The following is a 16,483-nucleotide window of genomic DNA, read 5'->3' as shown; positions in this document are numbered from 1 at the left end:
CAAGGATTAGCGCCTCGGGGCACCAAGAAGTGTAAGTAGGTGCTGCATAGCCCCAATTAATTTAATGAACTGTCTTTCTAGGCACTGCAGATTTTGCAACAATACATATAGTACCATTTCAATAAACTAAATTAATATTGAATTTATGATTAAGCCACCATGTTATGACCATTTTTCTAATTGGGAAAATAAATATTTAAGTTTAAAACAGATTTGCTGAAAAAATTAAAACAGTACCACACAAACTTATGTATAAAACATATCAGCAAGAAAGAATATGGTACATTTCAGAATTATTAGTGTCACAAATGTAAATTATATGAAACTGTCCACCTCCACCCTTATTATGAAACATTGCTAAGTATACTTACGTATAGGAAAAGAAACTTGAGAATCCTTTTATGAGTGAGAATATAGAGAACATTTCCTGTCTGGGGATCTATTACTGGTAACCTGTGTACTTTGTTCTGAATGAGGGTTTTGATGGCATCAAAGAGGCTGAAAATTTATATGCTTCTTTTAGTGAGACAGTTATCAAAAAGAGAGCTTAAAATTAAAAATTAGTTTACTGATGTGAATCCAGATAAATAATTACATGAGTCATAGAAATTAAATTTAGATGAAACTTAAACTGTTTTGTTTTCTAGTTATGTTCACCATAATTCATAAAAGCATAACATGAATTTTCATAATATCACACAATATGCACTACTTCTATTGAAATGCAATTGAGCAGCAGCCTGGAAAACAAGGCATTGGGAATTTCCAGGACTGCTGGGAGTCATAGTGGAACAAGTAAATACATGGGCAGTGTTAGGGTAACAGAGTAGAAACAGGTGCATTTATACTTGCATGTACACCAATGCTAGGAGTATAGTTAATAAATTCGATGAACTCGAAGTGCTAGTCAAACATCAAAGGCAGATATTGTTGGAATATCAGAGACATGGTGTCACACAGACAGTTAGTTTAACTTCTGTTCCGGGTAAAATAATGGATTCATTGGTTAAAGATGCATTGCAGGATCATCTAGACAAGACTGCAGCAATAATTCAGACACAGAATGGGTTTGTTAAGGGAAAGACCTGTCTGACAAATTTGATTGGTTATTATGATGTGGTTACAAAGGAACTGGATGCAAAAAATAATTTTGATTTCATACACTTGGATTAGTAGTAGTAGTAGTGGCATTTGATGCAAGAAAGCAAGTGTATGAGCTTATGCAGCATCAGCCAAAAAAAAAAAAAAAAACACACCATTCCCTCCAAATGCCTGTCCAGTTCCTCCTTAAATTTATTCAACCTATCAACTTCCACAACGACAGATGGAAGTTTGTTCCAGCACTTAACCACCCGCTGGCTAAAGGCAAATTTCTGCACATCTAATCTACGTCTGTCTTTTCTTAATTTGAATTTATGCCCCCTTGGGTTCGTAATCTGAACAAGTGGAAGGATCTCATCAGAATTCAGCGTGCTCAACCCATTCAAGGCCTTATTCACCTCAATCAGATCACCGCACAGGTGCCTAGTCTCAGGCCACTGCAATTTGCAGAACTTAAGCCTCTCTTGGTAAGAGGATCCCTTCATTTCCCTCACCAATCTTATTGCCCTTCTCTGTACACGCTCAAGAAAATCTACATCCTTCCTAAAATGAGGCCTCCAGACCTGTACGCAGTACTCAAGGCGTGGCCTGACCATTGCCTATACAGAGGGATAATCACCTCCTTTTCCCTGCTAGCAAAATTCCTATATATCATTGACAAAACCCCATGACCTGCCCTGGCATCCTCTCTGCATTGTCAGAAAACTTCATATCTGACTGCACAATTACACCCAGGTCTTTTTCATTTTCTACTACCTTAAGTGTAGTACCACACAGTTGGTACGTTTCTCTGAGGTTACTTCTACCCATATGCAGTACTTTGCATTTGTCAAGGTTAAACTTCAGTTGCCACTTCTTAGCCCATCTGCCCAAATTATCTAGATCCTGTTGCAGTAGCACACTGCCATTACTGTCATTAACAACCCTGCCAACCTTTGTATCATCTGCAAACTTCGACATTAAGCCTGATATACCTTCATCAATATCATTGATAAATATACAAAACAACAGTGGACCTAACACCAAACCCTGTGGGACTCCACTAATAACATAAGTCCACGAAGAGCAGCACCCATTGATTACCACCCTCTGTCTTCTCCTACTTAACCATCCTTTTATCGATTGTAGCAACTTACCCTTAATACCATTTTGCTCCAATTTGTACAATAGTCTTCCATGTGCAACAGTGTCAAAAGCTTTCCTGAAATCCAAATATATGATATCAAAATTATTTTTTGCATCCAGTTCCTTTGTAACCACATCATAATATCCTATTAAATTTGTCAGACAAGACTTTCCATTAACAAACCCATGCTGTGTCTGAATTATTGCTGCAGTCTTGTCTAGATGATCCTGCAATGCATCTTTAACCAGTGACTCCATTATTTTACCCGGAACAGAAGTTAAACTAACTAGTCTGTAATTACTTGTGTCGCCCTTCGATCCCCCTTTATGAATTGGGGATACATTTGCACATCTCCAGTGTGTGGGGACCTCGCCTGAGTCCAAGGATGCGCTCATAATTATGGCTAAGGGTTTGCTTAGTTACTTTGCCGCCTCCTTTAATGAAAGATATGTGGGAGGAGATCATCAGTGAAACCACTGATGCTACACGCCACATACAATATGGTGTGTAGAAGATTATGTTCTCAAGGCTCTGGGGTTATTTCAAATTTCAGGGTGAAACAAAACATGAATAATAAAATTTTTAGAAATGCCTTTCAGGTGGAGAAGAATGCTGAACTGTAAGAAAGTGTAACCTCAAGTGCCAATCTTACACATTATTACTTCAATTCCTTCCAGTCAAATAGGTAAGCAGGAGTAGTAAGGTTTGATTAACCACCCTCCAAGGCTCCTCCTTATGTTATTATCATTAGAATCATTTACTATTAATAGTGGCAAAATAAGGCAAGAAAAGTTTGTGACGTCAAAACAAAAAAAAGTTACTGAATGCAAACTATGTACCTTCCACATTTTTATTTCAGCTAAGTATCTGCACTCAAGAACCATGGTCCTGAATAAAAGATGATGGAAAGAAGTTATATAGCATTATAAAGAAGTTATAAAAAAAACCCATTTTTTTGAGAGGTTACATTTTTCTTTTAATTCTTCAGTGTGAACATCTCATACATAGCAAGTGTACCAGAAGGTATCAAAGACTGCTGGCATGAAACATAATAAGAGTTTTTAACTTATTCACTTAAAATAACACATAATAAAATACTGAAAAAAAATCCATCTTACTTACTTCCAAAACCAACTGCAGAAAACTGCAAGCCATTCACACTGCAAAATGTGTTAAATGGCATAACCTTGGAATTATAATACAACACACAGCCAGTATGCTGTCACATTTAGGTTCTGAATAACAAATAAATAAAATTGATATAAATACTTGTATGTGTGCTGTATTACAGATTTTTCAATTTCACAAAATTGATTTTTCTCAAAAATATATACCATAAGAAATATTTCATGAGCATTCCTGAAATTGTTTTTAAAATCTCTGTAAGAATCAAAGTTTATTAAAAAATCAAAACCCATATTTATTACAATAATTTTAAAAATTGGCATAGTCTCTACAGAATGCAATAAAGCCAAATCACATCTAAATACTAGAGATATGCCATACGTTCCTTTTAATAGTATAAAGGACAATAAATCTTTTACAATACAATCTTTAAAACCATCTTAATAAAAATATTTAACTGAGCTGTATTATTGATATTAGTTAATTTGTCAACCTATAAACTAAAGAAACTGCAGATTTTGAAATTGCTGTTAATCTGGCCACAGACTTTCACACATTAGTTCAATCATCTGAATAAGTATGTTTCCTGAAAACCAAACCTCGTTTATAGATGATAAAAATTTCAATTTTAAATTCATGAAACAATGACTGACGCCACAGTTGTAGCATACCTAATCATTTCACCATATCTTCAAATGACTTTTTCTTTAATGTGAGTATATGTGCCACTCTAATGATGCAATAGTAGCAGCTTTAGATTTATTGACATATTTCATAACTGCCGACTGCTAAACGGTCAAATCCCAATTTAATTCTTCAACTTAGGCCTTTCTTAAATTGCTTTTAAAAGAATACTAACTATCAATATAGCATTATACCTCAATGAATGGGAACACATTTAATATCTTCAATTTTGAAAGGCGCAGGAGTGCATTAATTCAGATAATACATGTTAACTACCCTTATCTTGGAGACAGCAGAATTAAAAAAAAAAAAAAAAAAAAATATATATATACAGTAATACCCCGAAGTTACGCGATAGGTGGGTCCGACGAAAATCGCGTAAGTCGAAATCGCGTAAGTCGGGGTACAACTTTGCATATAAATACATATAAATTTTGCTTAATTGGGACCAAGGACTAACAAAAACACTAGTTTAGAAGAAAAATATTAATAAAATTGCAGTTCTTTATACATATTAATACAAAATATGTATTAAAAAAACAAATGACTTCCGTTAAAAAGTTATTTCGATGTCGATGGCTTCATAAAATCTAACAAATTCATCTGACGACACAGCGCGTTCTTTTTTTCACGCAGAATTTCTTCGTAGCAAGCTAATAATTTTTTTATTCCTTGCTTTGTAGCTATAACGCGTTCTTCGTTGGAGTCTTATGTTTTCTAAAATTTTTAAGCCCTTTTCAATTTTCAACCTGTCAAGTTTGCAATTGTCATGTGCTTTTCGCCGTTGCTTCATTTAGGCCTGTAGCACGTGCAATATCACATGGTCTTTCATTTCGCTCAAAGCGTTTCACAATTTCATATTTTTTCTCTATCGACAGAGGCGGACTGGCCATAAGCCTTACTGGGGAAACCCCGGTGGGCCAATGTGATTTTGGCCATAAACCATAATATGAGGCCACTATAAATTTTCCCGGGTAAGAATTTTTGACCCAGTCCGCCACTGTTTATCGATAATTACTTTTCTTTTTCTCTCTGAATCTGCAGTGTCTTCACCAGGACGCTTCCTTTTCACACCTTTTAAGTATTTTACTCATTTTTAGGGAATAAAGACAATTACAAAACGAGGAGGCATGCTTGATATGCATAAACAAAGCTGCGCGCATGTAGCAACTGAATAAACAACACCATAAAGGCAGAGATACACTATTAACACCTCACATTTCTAGGGGTTACTACCATAAAACAATAACAATCCAGTTGCGTTTCTGCTAGTGAAATCTGTTATAAACTGGTAGTAAACTCGATCTAATTGCATTTGCGATTATACCGATAGCTGGAATTGCGTTGGTTTTTACGTTATTATGGTGAAATGTGTTTCCCCTTCACTGATATAAAAAGCAGCAAAGTTGAATTTTGTTCATCTTTCGTTCTCATTCTCCGCCGTCGCACCGTATATCGATAACATATGAAAAACGACCTTGAAGATAGTGGGCGGCAGCGTTGCCAAACGAAAAAATCAAGAACCGCGTAACTCCGAGTTCGCGTAAGTCGGGGTATTACTGTATATATATATATATACAGTTACATGCCAATTAATATCGGATCTTTAACATTACTTTTATTCTGCTAATAATATTATATTATTAGCAGATATTAAAATATATTATTGTTGGGATATCAGAGACGTGGTGTCACACAAATATAAGGAATGCAGAACTGGAATTTGGTGAGTACAATGTGTACAGAAAGGACAGACAGGATAGGAAGGGAGGAGGGGTTATGCTATTAGTTAAGAAACACATAAAATCCAACTGGCTTCGCTTCCTTGGAACCGAAGCCAGTCGACATCGCTGGACAGTGCAGTGCCGAGTCAGTTTGGTGTGACATAAGCATTGGGAGATCGAAATTGAGAGTAGGAGTGTGCAATAGACCTAATGACTCTGATGAGTACAGGGAAATAGAGTGAGCAGTAAATCAGAGAGTCTTATAATGGGGGATTTTAATTTCCCAGATATTGACTGGAGTTTGGGGGCTGGTCACTCACACACTAGCAAGGCTTTTGTGGATTTATTGGATGATTGTTTTCTACATCAGCATGTTTGGGAGGCAACTAGAGGGAGTAATGCTCTTGATCTGATTATCAGTAGTGATTCTTCGTGCATTAAGAATCTGCAGATAAAAGAACCACTAGGTGGCAGTGATCACAGTGTGCTGAAGTGGGATTTACTCAAAGAGGTAACTACTATCAGGGGTAAAGAGAAGGTTTTTGCTTTCGTAAAGGCGGCTACGATGGTCTGAGACAGTATTTAAATTCTATACAGTGGGGCCAACTGATGATGTTACCAACAGCAAATTCAAAATGGGAACCATTCAAAGAACTTATCTTGGAAGCTACTGGGCTTTACATACCAACTAAGAAATATTTTCAAGGTTTATGCCTAAATGGATGTCAGATGAATTAATGAGACATACGCAGAGAACAAAAATGCATGGCATACATATAAATTAATGGGTGACATGGAAGCCTATGATAGATATAAGCTGGTCTGTAACCAAGTCACAAAGGAGATTAGGCAGGCAAAGGCAGATTATGAGAAATCCTTGGCAAAGGATGCAAAGAAAAACAGAAAAGAGTTCTTTACCTATGTAAACTCGGAAAGGGATGAATCAGATTGGTCCACTGGATATTGATGGTTCAACAGTTGAGGATCCTGCTCAGATGGCTAACAAACTAAACGAATATTTTGCATCTACATTCACCAAGGAGTTATTCAGGAAGGGGAATGCCAGAGGTGAAGTAAACTCTGGCAGTGAGCTAGATGATTTTGTAATAACTTAGAGGAAAGTGGAGGAGAAATTGTTGAAGATAAACACAAGAAAGGCACCTGGGATGGATGGGATCTATCCAGTTATATTAAAGGAGGCAGCAAAGGAAGTAAGCAAACCCTTAGCCATAATTATGAGAGCTTCTTTGGTCTCAGGGGAGGTATCCATAGACTGGAGATGTGCAAATGTGTCCCCAATCCACAAAGGAGGATCAAAGGATGACAAGTAATTATAGACCTGTGTGTTTAACTTCTGTTCCAGGGAAATTAATGGAGACACTGGTTAAAGAAGCACTGCAGGATCATCTAGACAAGACTTCAGTTATAGCTCGGACACAGTATGGTTTTGTTAAGGGAAATTCTTAGGTGACCAATTTGATTGGATACCATGATGCAGTCACAAAAGAACTGGATATAATAACTTTGATATTATATATTTGGATCTTAGAAAGGCTTTTGATACTGTTGCACATGGAAGACTGCTACACAAATTGGAGCAGTGTGGCATTGGAGGCAAATTGCTGCTATGGATAATGGGATGGTTGAGGGGGAGAAGACAGAGAGTGGTAATCAATGGACACTGCTCATCATGGACTAATGTTATTAGTGGAGTCCCTCAGGGTTCAATGTTGGGTCCATTGTTGCTTTCTGTATTTATAAATGATATTGATGATGGTATATCAAGCTTAATGTCCAAGTTTGCAGACGATACAAAGGTTAGCAGGGTTGTTAAGGACACTACTGATGCTATACTGCTGCAACAGGATCTGGAAAGGTTGAGCAGATGGGCTGAGAGGTGGCAAATGAAGTTTAACATTGACAAATGTAAATTACTACATATGGGAAACAGTAACTCCAGAGCAACGTATCAACTCTGTGGTACTACACTGACAGTGGTAGAGAATGAAAAGGACCTGGGGGTAATTGTGCAGGTAGATATGAAGTTTTCTGAGCAGTGCAGATGGGCTGTAAGAGTAGCTCATGGTGTCTTGTCAATGATATACAGGAATTTTTCTAGCAGGAATAAGGAGGTGATTATTGCCTCGTATAAGGCAATGGTCAGGCCACACCTTGAGTACTGTATACAGGTCTGGAGGCCTCATTTCAAGAAGGATGTAGAGCTGCTGGAACGAGTACAGAGAAGGGCAACAAGATTAGTGAATGGAACAAAGGGTTGCTCTTACAAAGAAAGGCTTAAGTTTTGCAAATTACAGTATCTGGAGACTAGGCACCGGCAGGGTGATCTGATAGAGGTGTATAAAGCCTTGAATGGTTTGAGCATGCTCAATGCCAATGGGATTCTTTCTCTTGTTCAGAATAATCACCTGAGAGGACATAAATTCAAATTGAGGAAAGACAGATGTAGGATAGATGTGCAGAAATTAGCCTTTAGCCAGCAGGTAGTTGGTTGATGGAACAGACTTCCATCCCTTGTTGTGGAAGTTGATAGCCTAAATAAATTTAAGGCTCAGCTGGACAGGTATTTCAAATGAATGAAATGGGAGTTTTTTTTTTTTTTTTTTTTGGCTTATACTGCATAAGCTTGCTTTCTTGCATCATATGCCTCTACTAATGCTATATAGTAAATGCTCATTTTAATACTGTATTTTATTCAAAGACTTCTACTTCAATTTAATGAACTTTGTGAATAATGAATAGCATCCACCAAACCAGGCTTTTTGTCTATATAGAATCCAGTGATATATCTGCCTCAGTTTGATGCTATTTGCCATCGGTTAAGATATTTTCACAATAAAGTGAAGTGCCAAGGAGTCAGGATTTTCTTTGCCATCAATTTCCATCAGCATGCTAAGCATGTCAGACATCAAAAAGGATTCATCTGAGTCTTCAGCAAGGAAACTTGAGAACTCTTCAATCTCTGAATAAGCTTTCAAGATTCACATCCCTATATGACAAAAAATTTCAAGCTAAAAAAAGAAAAGAAAAGAAATACAAATGGGGATACCACTGACCAGTTCATAAAGTCTATTGAATAAGCACTCCTAACTTCCTTCACATATATAATTTCTACGTTGTGGCAGGCACAGGTACATCAATAATATCCTCATTATCTGAGAACACAGAGACAACCTGGAGATGTTTATTTCAATATACAAAATCCTAATACATCTTTCTACTTCTGTCTGGGACTGGAAGAGAATAAGTACATGTTTTTCTTAGATGTACAGTCACACCACGTCCACAACTACATGGTCAGACAACCGAGTTCCAGACCAAGTCAATTTAAAGGAAACCAGATTTCTGAATGAAAAAGAGCTTTTAATATTTTTCAAAGTAACCACCTTAAGCAGCTACACATTTGTGAGATCACACAAAGAGCTGCTGGAAAACATTTTTTAGCATCTGAACTAACTGCCACCAATTCCTTTGTCATATTTCTTTTAATGTCTTCTACACTGTACAATTGTTGTCCTCTCAGTGTGAATTTGATTTTTCACACCAGAAATAGTTCAAGGGAGATAAGTAAAGAAAATTTTGCTCCATAATCCTACACCTCACCAAATCTCCTTGATAATCAAGCAGAATGTGATCTAGCATTGTTGTACAACACAAGCAACTCCCTTTATCTTGAAACTGAGGTCCTACTCAAATTATTTTAGCCAAACAATCCAAAACTTGTATACAGTATTGTTTATTCGCTGTCTTGCTGGTAGATTCCATGCTATTAAAGAATGTTATCAATACCATTTTTGCTTTTGAGTTTTAAAAATGTAACTGTTTTTTGTGTCTCAGAGAGTAGGTTAATTGCCATTCTAGGCACTGTTACCTGTTATGATCAAAATGGGCAACAGGAAATCACCATCTACAACTTAAATGAGCTCTTTGCATACAATGATTGGTCTTCGTTCCATCACTTAACACAATGACACTGGCTTGAACAACCTAACAGTTCTAATATAACTATGATATACAAATGACCTTGTAGAGGGAACCAGCCACATAAGCCAGCTACCATGGTGCACTACATCAGTATCCTACATGCTCAGATATGCATGCAGCGACACTGAGTTGGCATAATTGGTAGCCTCACTCTAAGGATGCCAAAACTTTGTAGCCATCAATTCATTATTAAAAATAAAAACTATCTGACAGCTAGTTCTCAAATTCTAGTTAAAACAACAGTTACTTGATACAGCTCATAAAAAGAATAATGAAGAAAATCATTCAGTTCCTATAAGCAATGTCCATTTCTTGCACTGACAAGATACAATAAGTAAATATGTTATTTCTGCATGCATGCATTGGAGCGCCTCCATAGCCAGGTGGGAAGGAGCAGCAGTGCGTAGCACATGCTTCTTGATTAGACCGGGGTTTGAGCCCATCACCACCAAATACGGAGGATGCGGAAAGGTCAGGGAATGACCACTGCATTTCCCGGAGCAATATGGCTTTAGCTGCTAATGCTCCTAAAAACCAAAAATAACAAATAACAAGCATGCGTTGGAATATTATTGTTGGAATGAATATGAAAAAGTCTATTCACAAAATGGAGACAGCAGCTGCAAACAGTGATGTGTGATTGTCACATGATCACTTTTCGGTGATCATAAGATGTTCAGATGGAAAGGAAACACCACAATTATCTTTATTTATTTAAATTAGTACTGTGTTTTTTACTTATTAATATGCAAACAACAAAAAATTCCCAACATGGCATTGACTAAACAAAAAAATTAAAGACTGATTTTCTTCAAAAAAATACTGCTTTGGGAAATTATTTTCTTTGGGAATTATTTTCTTGCATACAGTACAGTAATACCCCGAAGTTGCGCGATAGGTGGGTCCGACGAAAATCGCGTAAGTCGAATTCGCGTAAGTCGGGGTACAACTTTGCATATAAATACATATAAATTTTGCTTAATTGGGACCAAGGACTAACAAAAACACTAGTTTAGAAGAAAAATATTAATAAAATTGCAGTTCTTTATACATATTAATACAAAATATGTATTAAAAAACAAATGACTTACGTTAAAAAGTTATTTCGATGTCGATGGCTTCATAAAATCTAACAAATTCGTCTGACGACACAGCGCGTTCTTTTTTTCACGCAGAATTTCTTCGTAGCAAGCTAATAATTTTTTTATTCCTTGCTTTGTAGCTATAACGCGTTCTTCGTTGGAGTCTATGTTTTCTAAAATTTTTAAGCCCTTTACAATTAGCCCTTTTCAATTTTCAACCTGTCAAGTTCGCAATTGCCATGTGCTTTTCGCCGTTGCTTCGTTTAGGCCTGTAGCACGTGCAATATCACATGGTCTTTCATTTCGCTCAAAGCGTTTCACAATTTCATATTTTTTCTCTATCGACAGAGGCGGACTGGCCATAAGCCTTACCGGGGAAACCCCGGTGGGCCAGTGTGATTTTGGCCATAAACCATAGTATGAGGCCACTATAAATTTTCCCCGGGTAAGAATTTTTGATCCAGTCCGCCTCTGTTTATCGATAATTGCTTTTCTTTTTCTCTCTGAATCTGCAGTGTCTTCTCTAGGACGCTTCCTTTTCACACTTTTAATTAAGTATTTTACTCATTTTTAGGGAATAAAGCACAATTACAAAACGAGGAGGCACGCTTGATACGCATAAACAAAGCTGCGCGCATGTAGCAACTGAATAAACAACACCATAAAGGCAGAGATACACTATTAACACCTCACATTTCTAGGGGTTACTACCATAAAACAATAAAAATCCAGTTGCGTTTCTGCTAGTGAAATCATCTGTTATAAACTGGTAGTAAACTCGATCTAATTGCATTTGCGATTATACCGATAGCTGGAATTGTGTTGGTTTTTACGTTATTATGGTGAAATGTGTTTCCCCTTCACTGATATAAAAAACATAAAAGCAGCAAAGTTGAATTTTGTTCATCTTTCGCTCTCATTCCCCGCCGTCGCACCGTATATCGATAACATATGAAAAACGACCTTGAAGATAGTGGGCGGCAGCGTTGCCAAACGAAAAAATCAAGAACCGCGTAACTCCGAGTTCGCGTAAGTCGGGGTATTACTGTACAACCAAATAAATCTACCTCAAATGATAATAACTGACCAAATTGCAAAAGCAAAAAATAAAATAGTAATTAGGATGCTAACTTAAACTGAACGATATAAAGCCTTAGCTTGTATGCATATGCAATCAAGACTAATTTTCAATACCACAAGACTGCAGGGATATGTTTCAACACAGTAGCTGAAATTTAAGAATGTAGTACAGGGTACAAATTTCATTTTATTGAAAAATAAATTTGCAACAAAGTGCATTTATCTAATATTGTGGAGGCACCACACGAGTTTCTTGATATTGCACTGTGCACTTCAAATAAAAAGCAAGATTGCATTGGAAGACGTATATTGCTATTTATTTGAGATGTATGCCATGGATAACAGCATTTGCATTCATTTGAATAAACAGTAATATGCTCGAATGAAATTTTCTAATTCTGACAAATATTCAAAAAATATTTTTACACTCTAAAAGAAATGAAAAATGATGGTATGAAATGGCAATTTTATTTTTTTTCTTTTCAACATACTTACATCCTATCATCTAAATTAACTTGCTGAATTTGCATGTTTTTATGAACAACTTGAAAATATTTATATCATTTTATTCTATAATTCAGACTTTTTACTAATTTTGGACTATTCCTTCCGCACTATTAGTCCAAATTATTGAAGTTCTACTATAATTTAATTTGTTTATTATCCTATCTAACGAGTAAGCCTCTACAATAAAAAGAAAATGCACAGTATTAAAATTAATATAACTCTTGTACATTTAAAAACAGATGATATTAAATGCAATCCCATTATGACATGAAGCAAGTTATTATAGTAATATTTTACTTGTGTGTAACTACTACAATAATGCTTTTTCCGGATCACATTATAAGATACTCACTATATATTTCTGGTGAAGTGCAGTAAATTGTCATTCTATGTTATTTTTCTTCCTCTGAGAAATAGCTGAGTGGCAAATCAAACAAGATTTTTCTTTTAAGCTTGTTAAAAAAAAATACTGTTCTCATTCTTCAAGAAAATTATACTTGTATATTCACATTTTCATTTGTAGTGGCTCATGTGCAAACATATTTGAAACCCTGAAGGGAAAAAAAAAAAAATTCACTTTATTTAACAAAGTGAAACCAATTTTTATAATAAATGCAAATAATTGGTTCGAATGAGCAGAAACAAATGATCATAGCAACTGACAGTTAAAAATTCTTCAGACAGGCGGCAGCAGCAACATTGCTTATCTCTCTCTATTTGGAATTCACAATTATTAAACAATGCTCAAATGCAAATCAGTTTTCTAGCAAGCTAGAGGGTATAAATTATATCCCCTTCCACCTTTTTTAATAGTAATTCTGAACACAAAAAGTTATATAGTATTTTAAAAAACACTTATCTTTTCAGAGTAAATGTGAAATTAAAACTCATGCTTTGAATGGATCTTCTAGAGGTTCTATTCATATAGAGTCACTAGGTCTGCTCAAAACATGAACCTCACATAATCTTTCCTTAGCATTAAAAAACAATAGCAGAATAACAACAATAATAAAAAAAAAATCATATTTGCAGTCCTGTAAATATGCTTAACAGCACATATGGAAGTTTTTTTTCGACCAAATAAAATCTTTAAAGGGCTAAGGAAGAAATGAGCTGAATGCTTACTAGTTGTCAAAACAGTATGAACCATAATGCACTATGGTATAGTATAGAACCATCTGCCTTCATATATCCTTATAGTTTGGAAATGAAATGAAAATGGCAAACCTAAGCAATGGTAATGTTGATGATATCATTTTTAATACTACTAATTTCTGTGGCAGTGGGGATTTTGCATACAAGTAGGAAAGTGGGAATTTTGCACATACCAATATATTTTTAATTCGTTTAGTGACATCTCCCCACCCCCATTTTGTTTTTGTGGTAGAGGTATATATCTTCCAATGCCCTTGTTTAAATATCAGCAAATTGATGGAATCATTAATCTGGAACATTTTTGAAATTAACATTTGCTTCCCTTTTCAAACTGTCTCCAAACAATCTTTCACGGGATAGGGATATACCCCTGCCTATGCCCTTGTTCAAAAATCAAAGAGAACGAATGATTAATGTGGATCATTTTTGATATCATATCAATGTTTTATGCAAATTCACTAACTGGTTTTTATATCCAGGACTTTAAACAATATCTGTGACTCTTTTGTCACAAAATCTGTGACAAAAGTGGAGGGACCGCTTTTGCTTAAATGCATTCATTGCATATACTTTACATGTTTATTAAGATGCTACGTTGTCTTGTATTTATAAACTGTTTTGTATTAATCTTTCAGAGCATAATCAAACTTTTCTAATCTTTTCATTTTTATTTTATTAATCCAATAAAATAAGACAAAAAATGCAGAGCTTTGTATCCTCAACTTCTGCAATTGACTGGAAACTTAACCCCTTTTTTTTTTTTTTTTTTTTTTTCCTGGTGCCCTTAGTCCAGGCCACCAAGGGTACAAGATTTTGCTGGCACCCACTGGTATAGCACACCCTCCAGTGGGCGTGGGATACTTGCCCTCCCTGGGAAGAGAGTGACAGTAGTAGATGCCTGCCTCTTGTGACAGAGATGGGCACTGGTAAGCAGCTTTCCTCGTGATCACTGCTTCTGGTGGCTAAGAGGCCAAACCACATAACACCACACAGTATACACAAACACAACACAATATATACAAACAACACACCACAATTCACAAAATGGCTTATTTTTAAAGAGTATCTCGGGAATGAATGGCGTAATGAATGAATTATGGCAGAGTTGAACTGACATTTCTGGTGCCACCTTACGTTAGACACTCAATACATACATTCTGTAGAATGTACTCATCATATTCAAATTTCACACCCCTTATATCTGAGTGGTACCCTGCCTCTAATAACCCTACAATGTCCATGTCTGATGACACAAACCATCAAATTCTTCAAATTTGCTTACTATATGGGTAACCCACGTATAACATGGTAGTTAGGTTCCTATAAAATCCTCATGTATTGCAAAACTGTGTTATACAGGACTAAAAACTAGTACAAAAGTGGGGGAGTTATGTTCCAAAAGCTAACAAAAATACACCATTCTAGATTTTGTGTATCTTCTGCTCTCTTTGAAAAACCAGTAATCTGAGATTGTTTGCATTTGCTTGATAGATCTTTGTAAATTTCATCGTATGGAACTAAGCATTTTTGAAGCTCCTTTTTGAACTTTGGGCTCCTCTAAGCAGAAGGATTTGCATTGAAAAATTAAGATTCTAATTGCTTGGCTAAGTTTATGCCTTCCCGTATGCTTTTTAGTGTAAAATTTGTAAGTTCAGAATTTTCATCTGTGTTATCATCCTCTGAATTGATTTGGTTTGCCTACGATGCCGTTTCCATCAAATCCACTTTGCCAGCCTCTTTTTCTACCAGTAATTCTTGAACATCTTACGTGTTCAGTAATCATAATTTTTTTTTTTTATTCGATGCATCGGCGACTAAGGCCATTTTGTTCCGTGTATATTGTCTATAAATTGTGTGTGTTCTGAGATCGATTTTCTATTTTGCAGGACGAAAAACCAACGTTTCCAGGAGAAAAAAACCATGCTACCCTTGCCTGAGACCAACTAATTCAGCTACATTGTGAAAAAGACTCATAATTCCTCCTGTAATCGACAGGATTCGAATGGGTTTCTTCCACCCAGTGTGTGTGTGGGGGGGGAGACGGTGATTCTACCAACTGTGCTACCCACGAGGACTTCAGCAGTCATATAATCAAGACCTTCCCTTCCTACCGACTTAGCAAGTTCTAATATCGCACTAATTTCTGTGCATGTAGCATAGTGGTGGTGTCGTCACCATCCCCCCCCCCATACCAGGTGGAAAAGGCCCGGGTTCGAATCCCGTCAATGACACGAGGAACTTTAATGGGCTCTTTTCACTCTTTGGCTGAGTTAGTTGGTCTCAGGCATAAATAGCAGTTTTTCCCCCAAGAAACTGGGGTTATTTTGTCCAGCAAAACAGGCAAATTGACTATAGAACACACGCAATTTACAGACACAAATACAGGTATACGTAAGAAATTATGGGTGGCCCTAATATAATTTGAATTGCACCGATTCCATTTTCTACCGGTTCAAACAAATTTCCTGAATGAACTGACTCTAGCCATACATTTTGCCAACTCACATTTAATATCGAATGCTTTACTTCTTTGAGCGATAAAGCTATGATTCCGATACAGTCCACAATTGAAAAATGTTTCCATGCATCCATCACTTCAAAATATTTGGAATCAATTTTTTCCGAAATCCATTGTAACAATTTTCTGATGATGAGTTTTAAAGGTAGATATAATGTCTTGATCTAAGGGCTGAATTAAAGAAGTTGTTTTAGGTGGTAGGTACTTCAACATTTAGATGACTTAAATATTGTGGATAGCCTGGTGTGTTATCTAATAGTAATAAAACTTTTAAATCTACATTTTTCCACAAATTCAATACCAGAGGGAAAATCCCAATAACTTTTTTCTTTTTTTTTTTTTTTTTTTTGTATAACGATTGAAATTACATCCAACATAA

General features: G+C 36.0%; 1 protein-coding gene across 6 annotated transcripts in view; it reads right to left on the bottom strand.

The window, feature by feature from the left end:
* LOC150091024 (5'-AMP-activated protein kinase subunit gamma-1-like) overlaps positions 1-16,483 on the bottom strand; it is a 500,398-nt gene that overhangs the window by 94,395 nt on the left and 389,520 nt on the right. For all 6 annotated transcript variants that reach the window (XM_090373902.1, XM_090373912.1, XM_090373921.1 and 3 more), the window contains one exon: positions 372-498. In XM_090373902.1, coding sequence (XP_090230028.1) covers positions 372-498 — 127 coding nt within the window. The remainder of the gene's footprint in view (positions 1-371; positions 499-16,483) is intronic.

The sequence above is a fragment of the Mastigoproctus giganteus genome, chromosome 1 (genome assembly GCF_048544385.1).
Source record: "Mastigoproctus giganteus isolate SK-2022 chromosome 1, ASM4854438v1, whole genome shotgun sequence".
Taxonomy (NCBI): domain Eukaryota; kingdom Metazoa; phylum Arthropoda; class Arachnida; order Uropygi; family Thelyphonidae; genus Mastigoproctus; species Mastigoproctus giganteus.
Note: the sequence above shows the minus strand (reverse complement) of the source record. Positions and strands in the feature narration are given on the sequence as shown.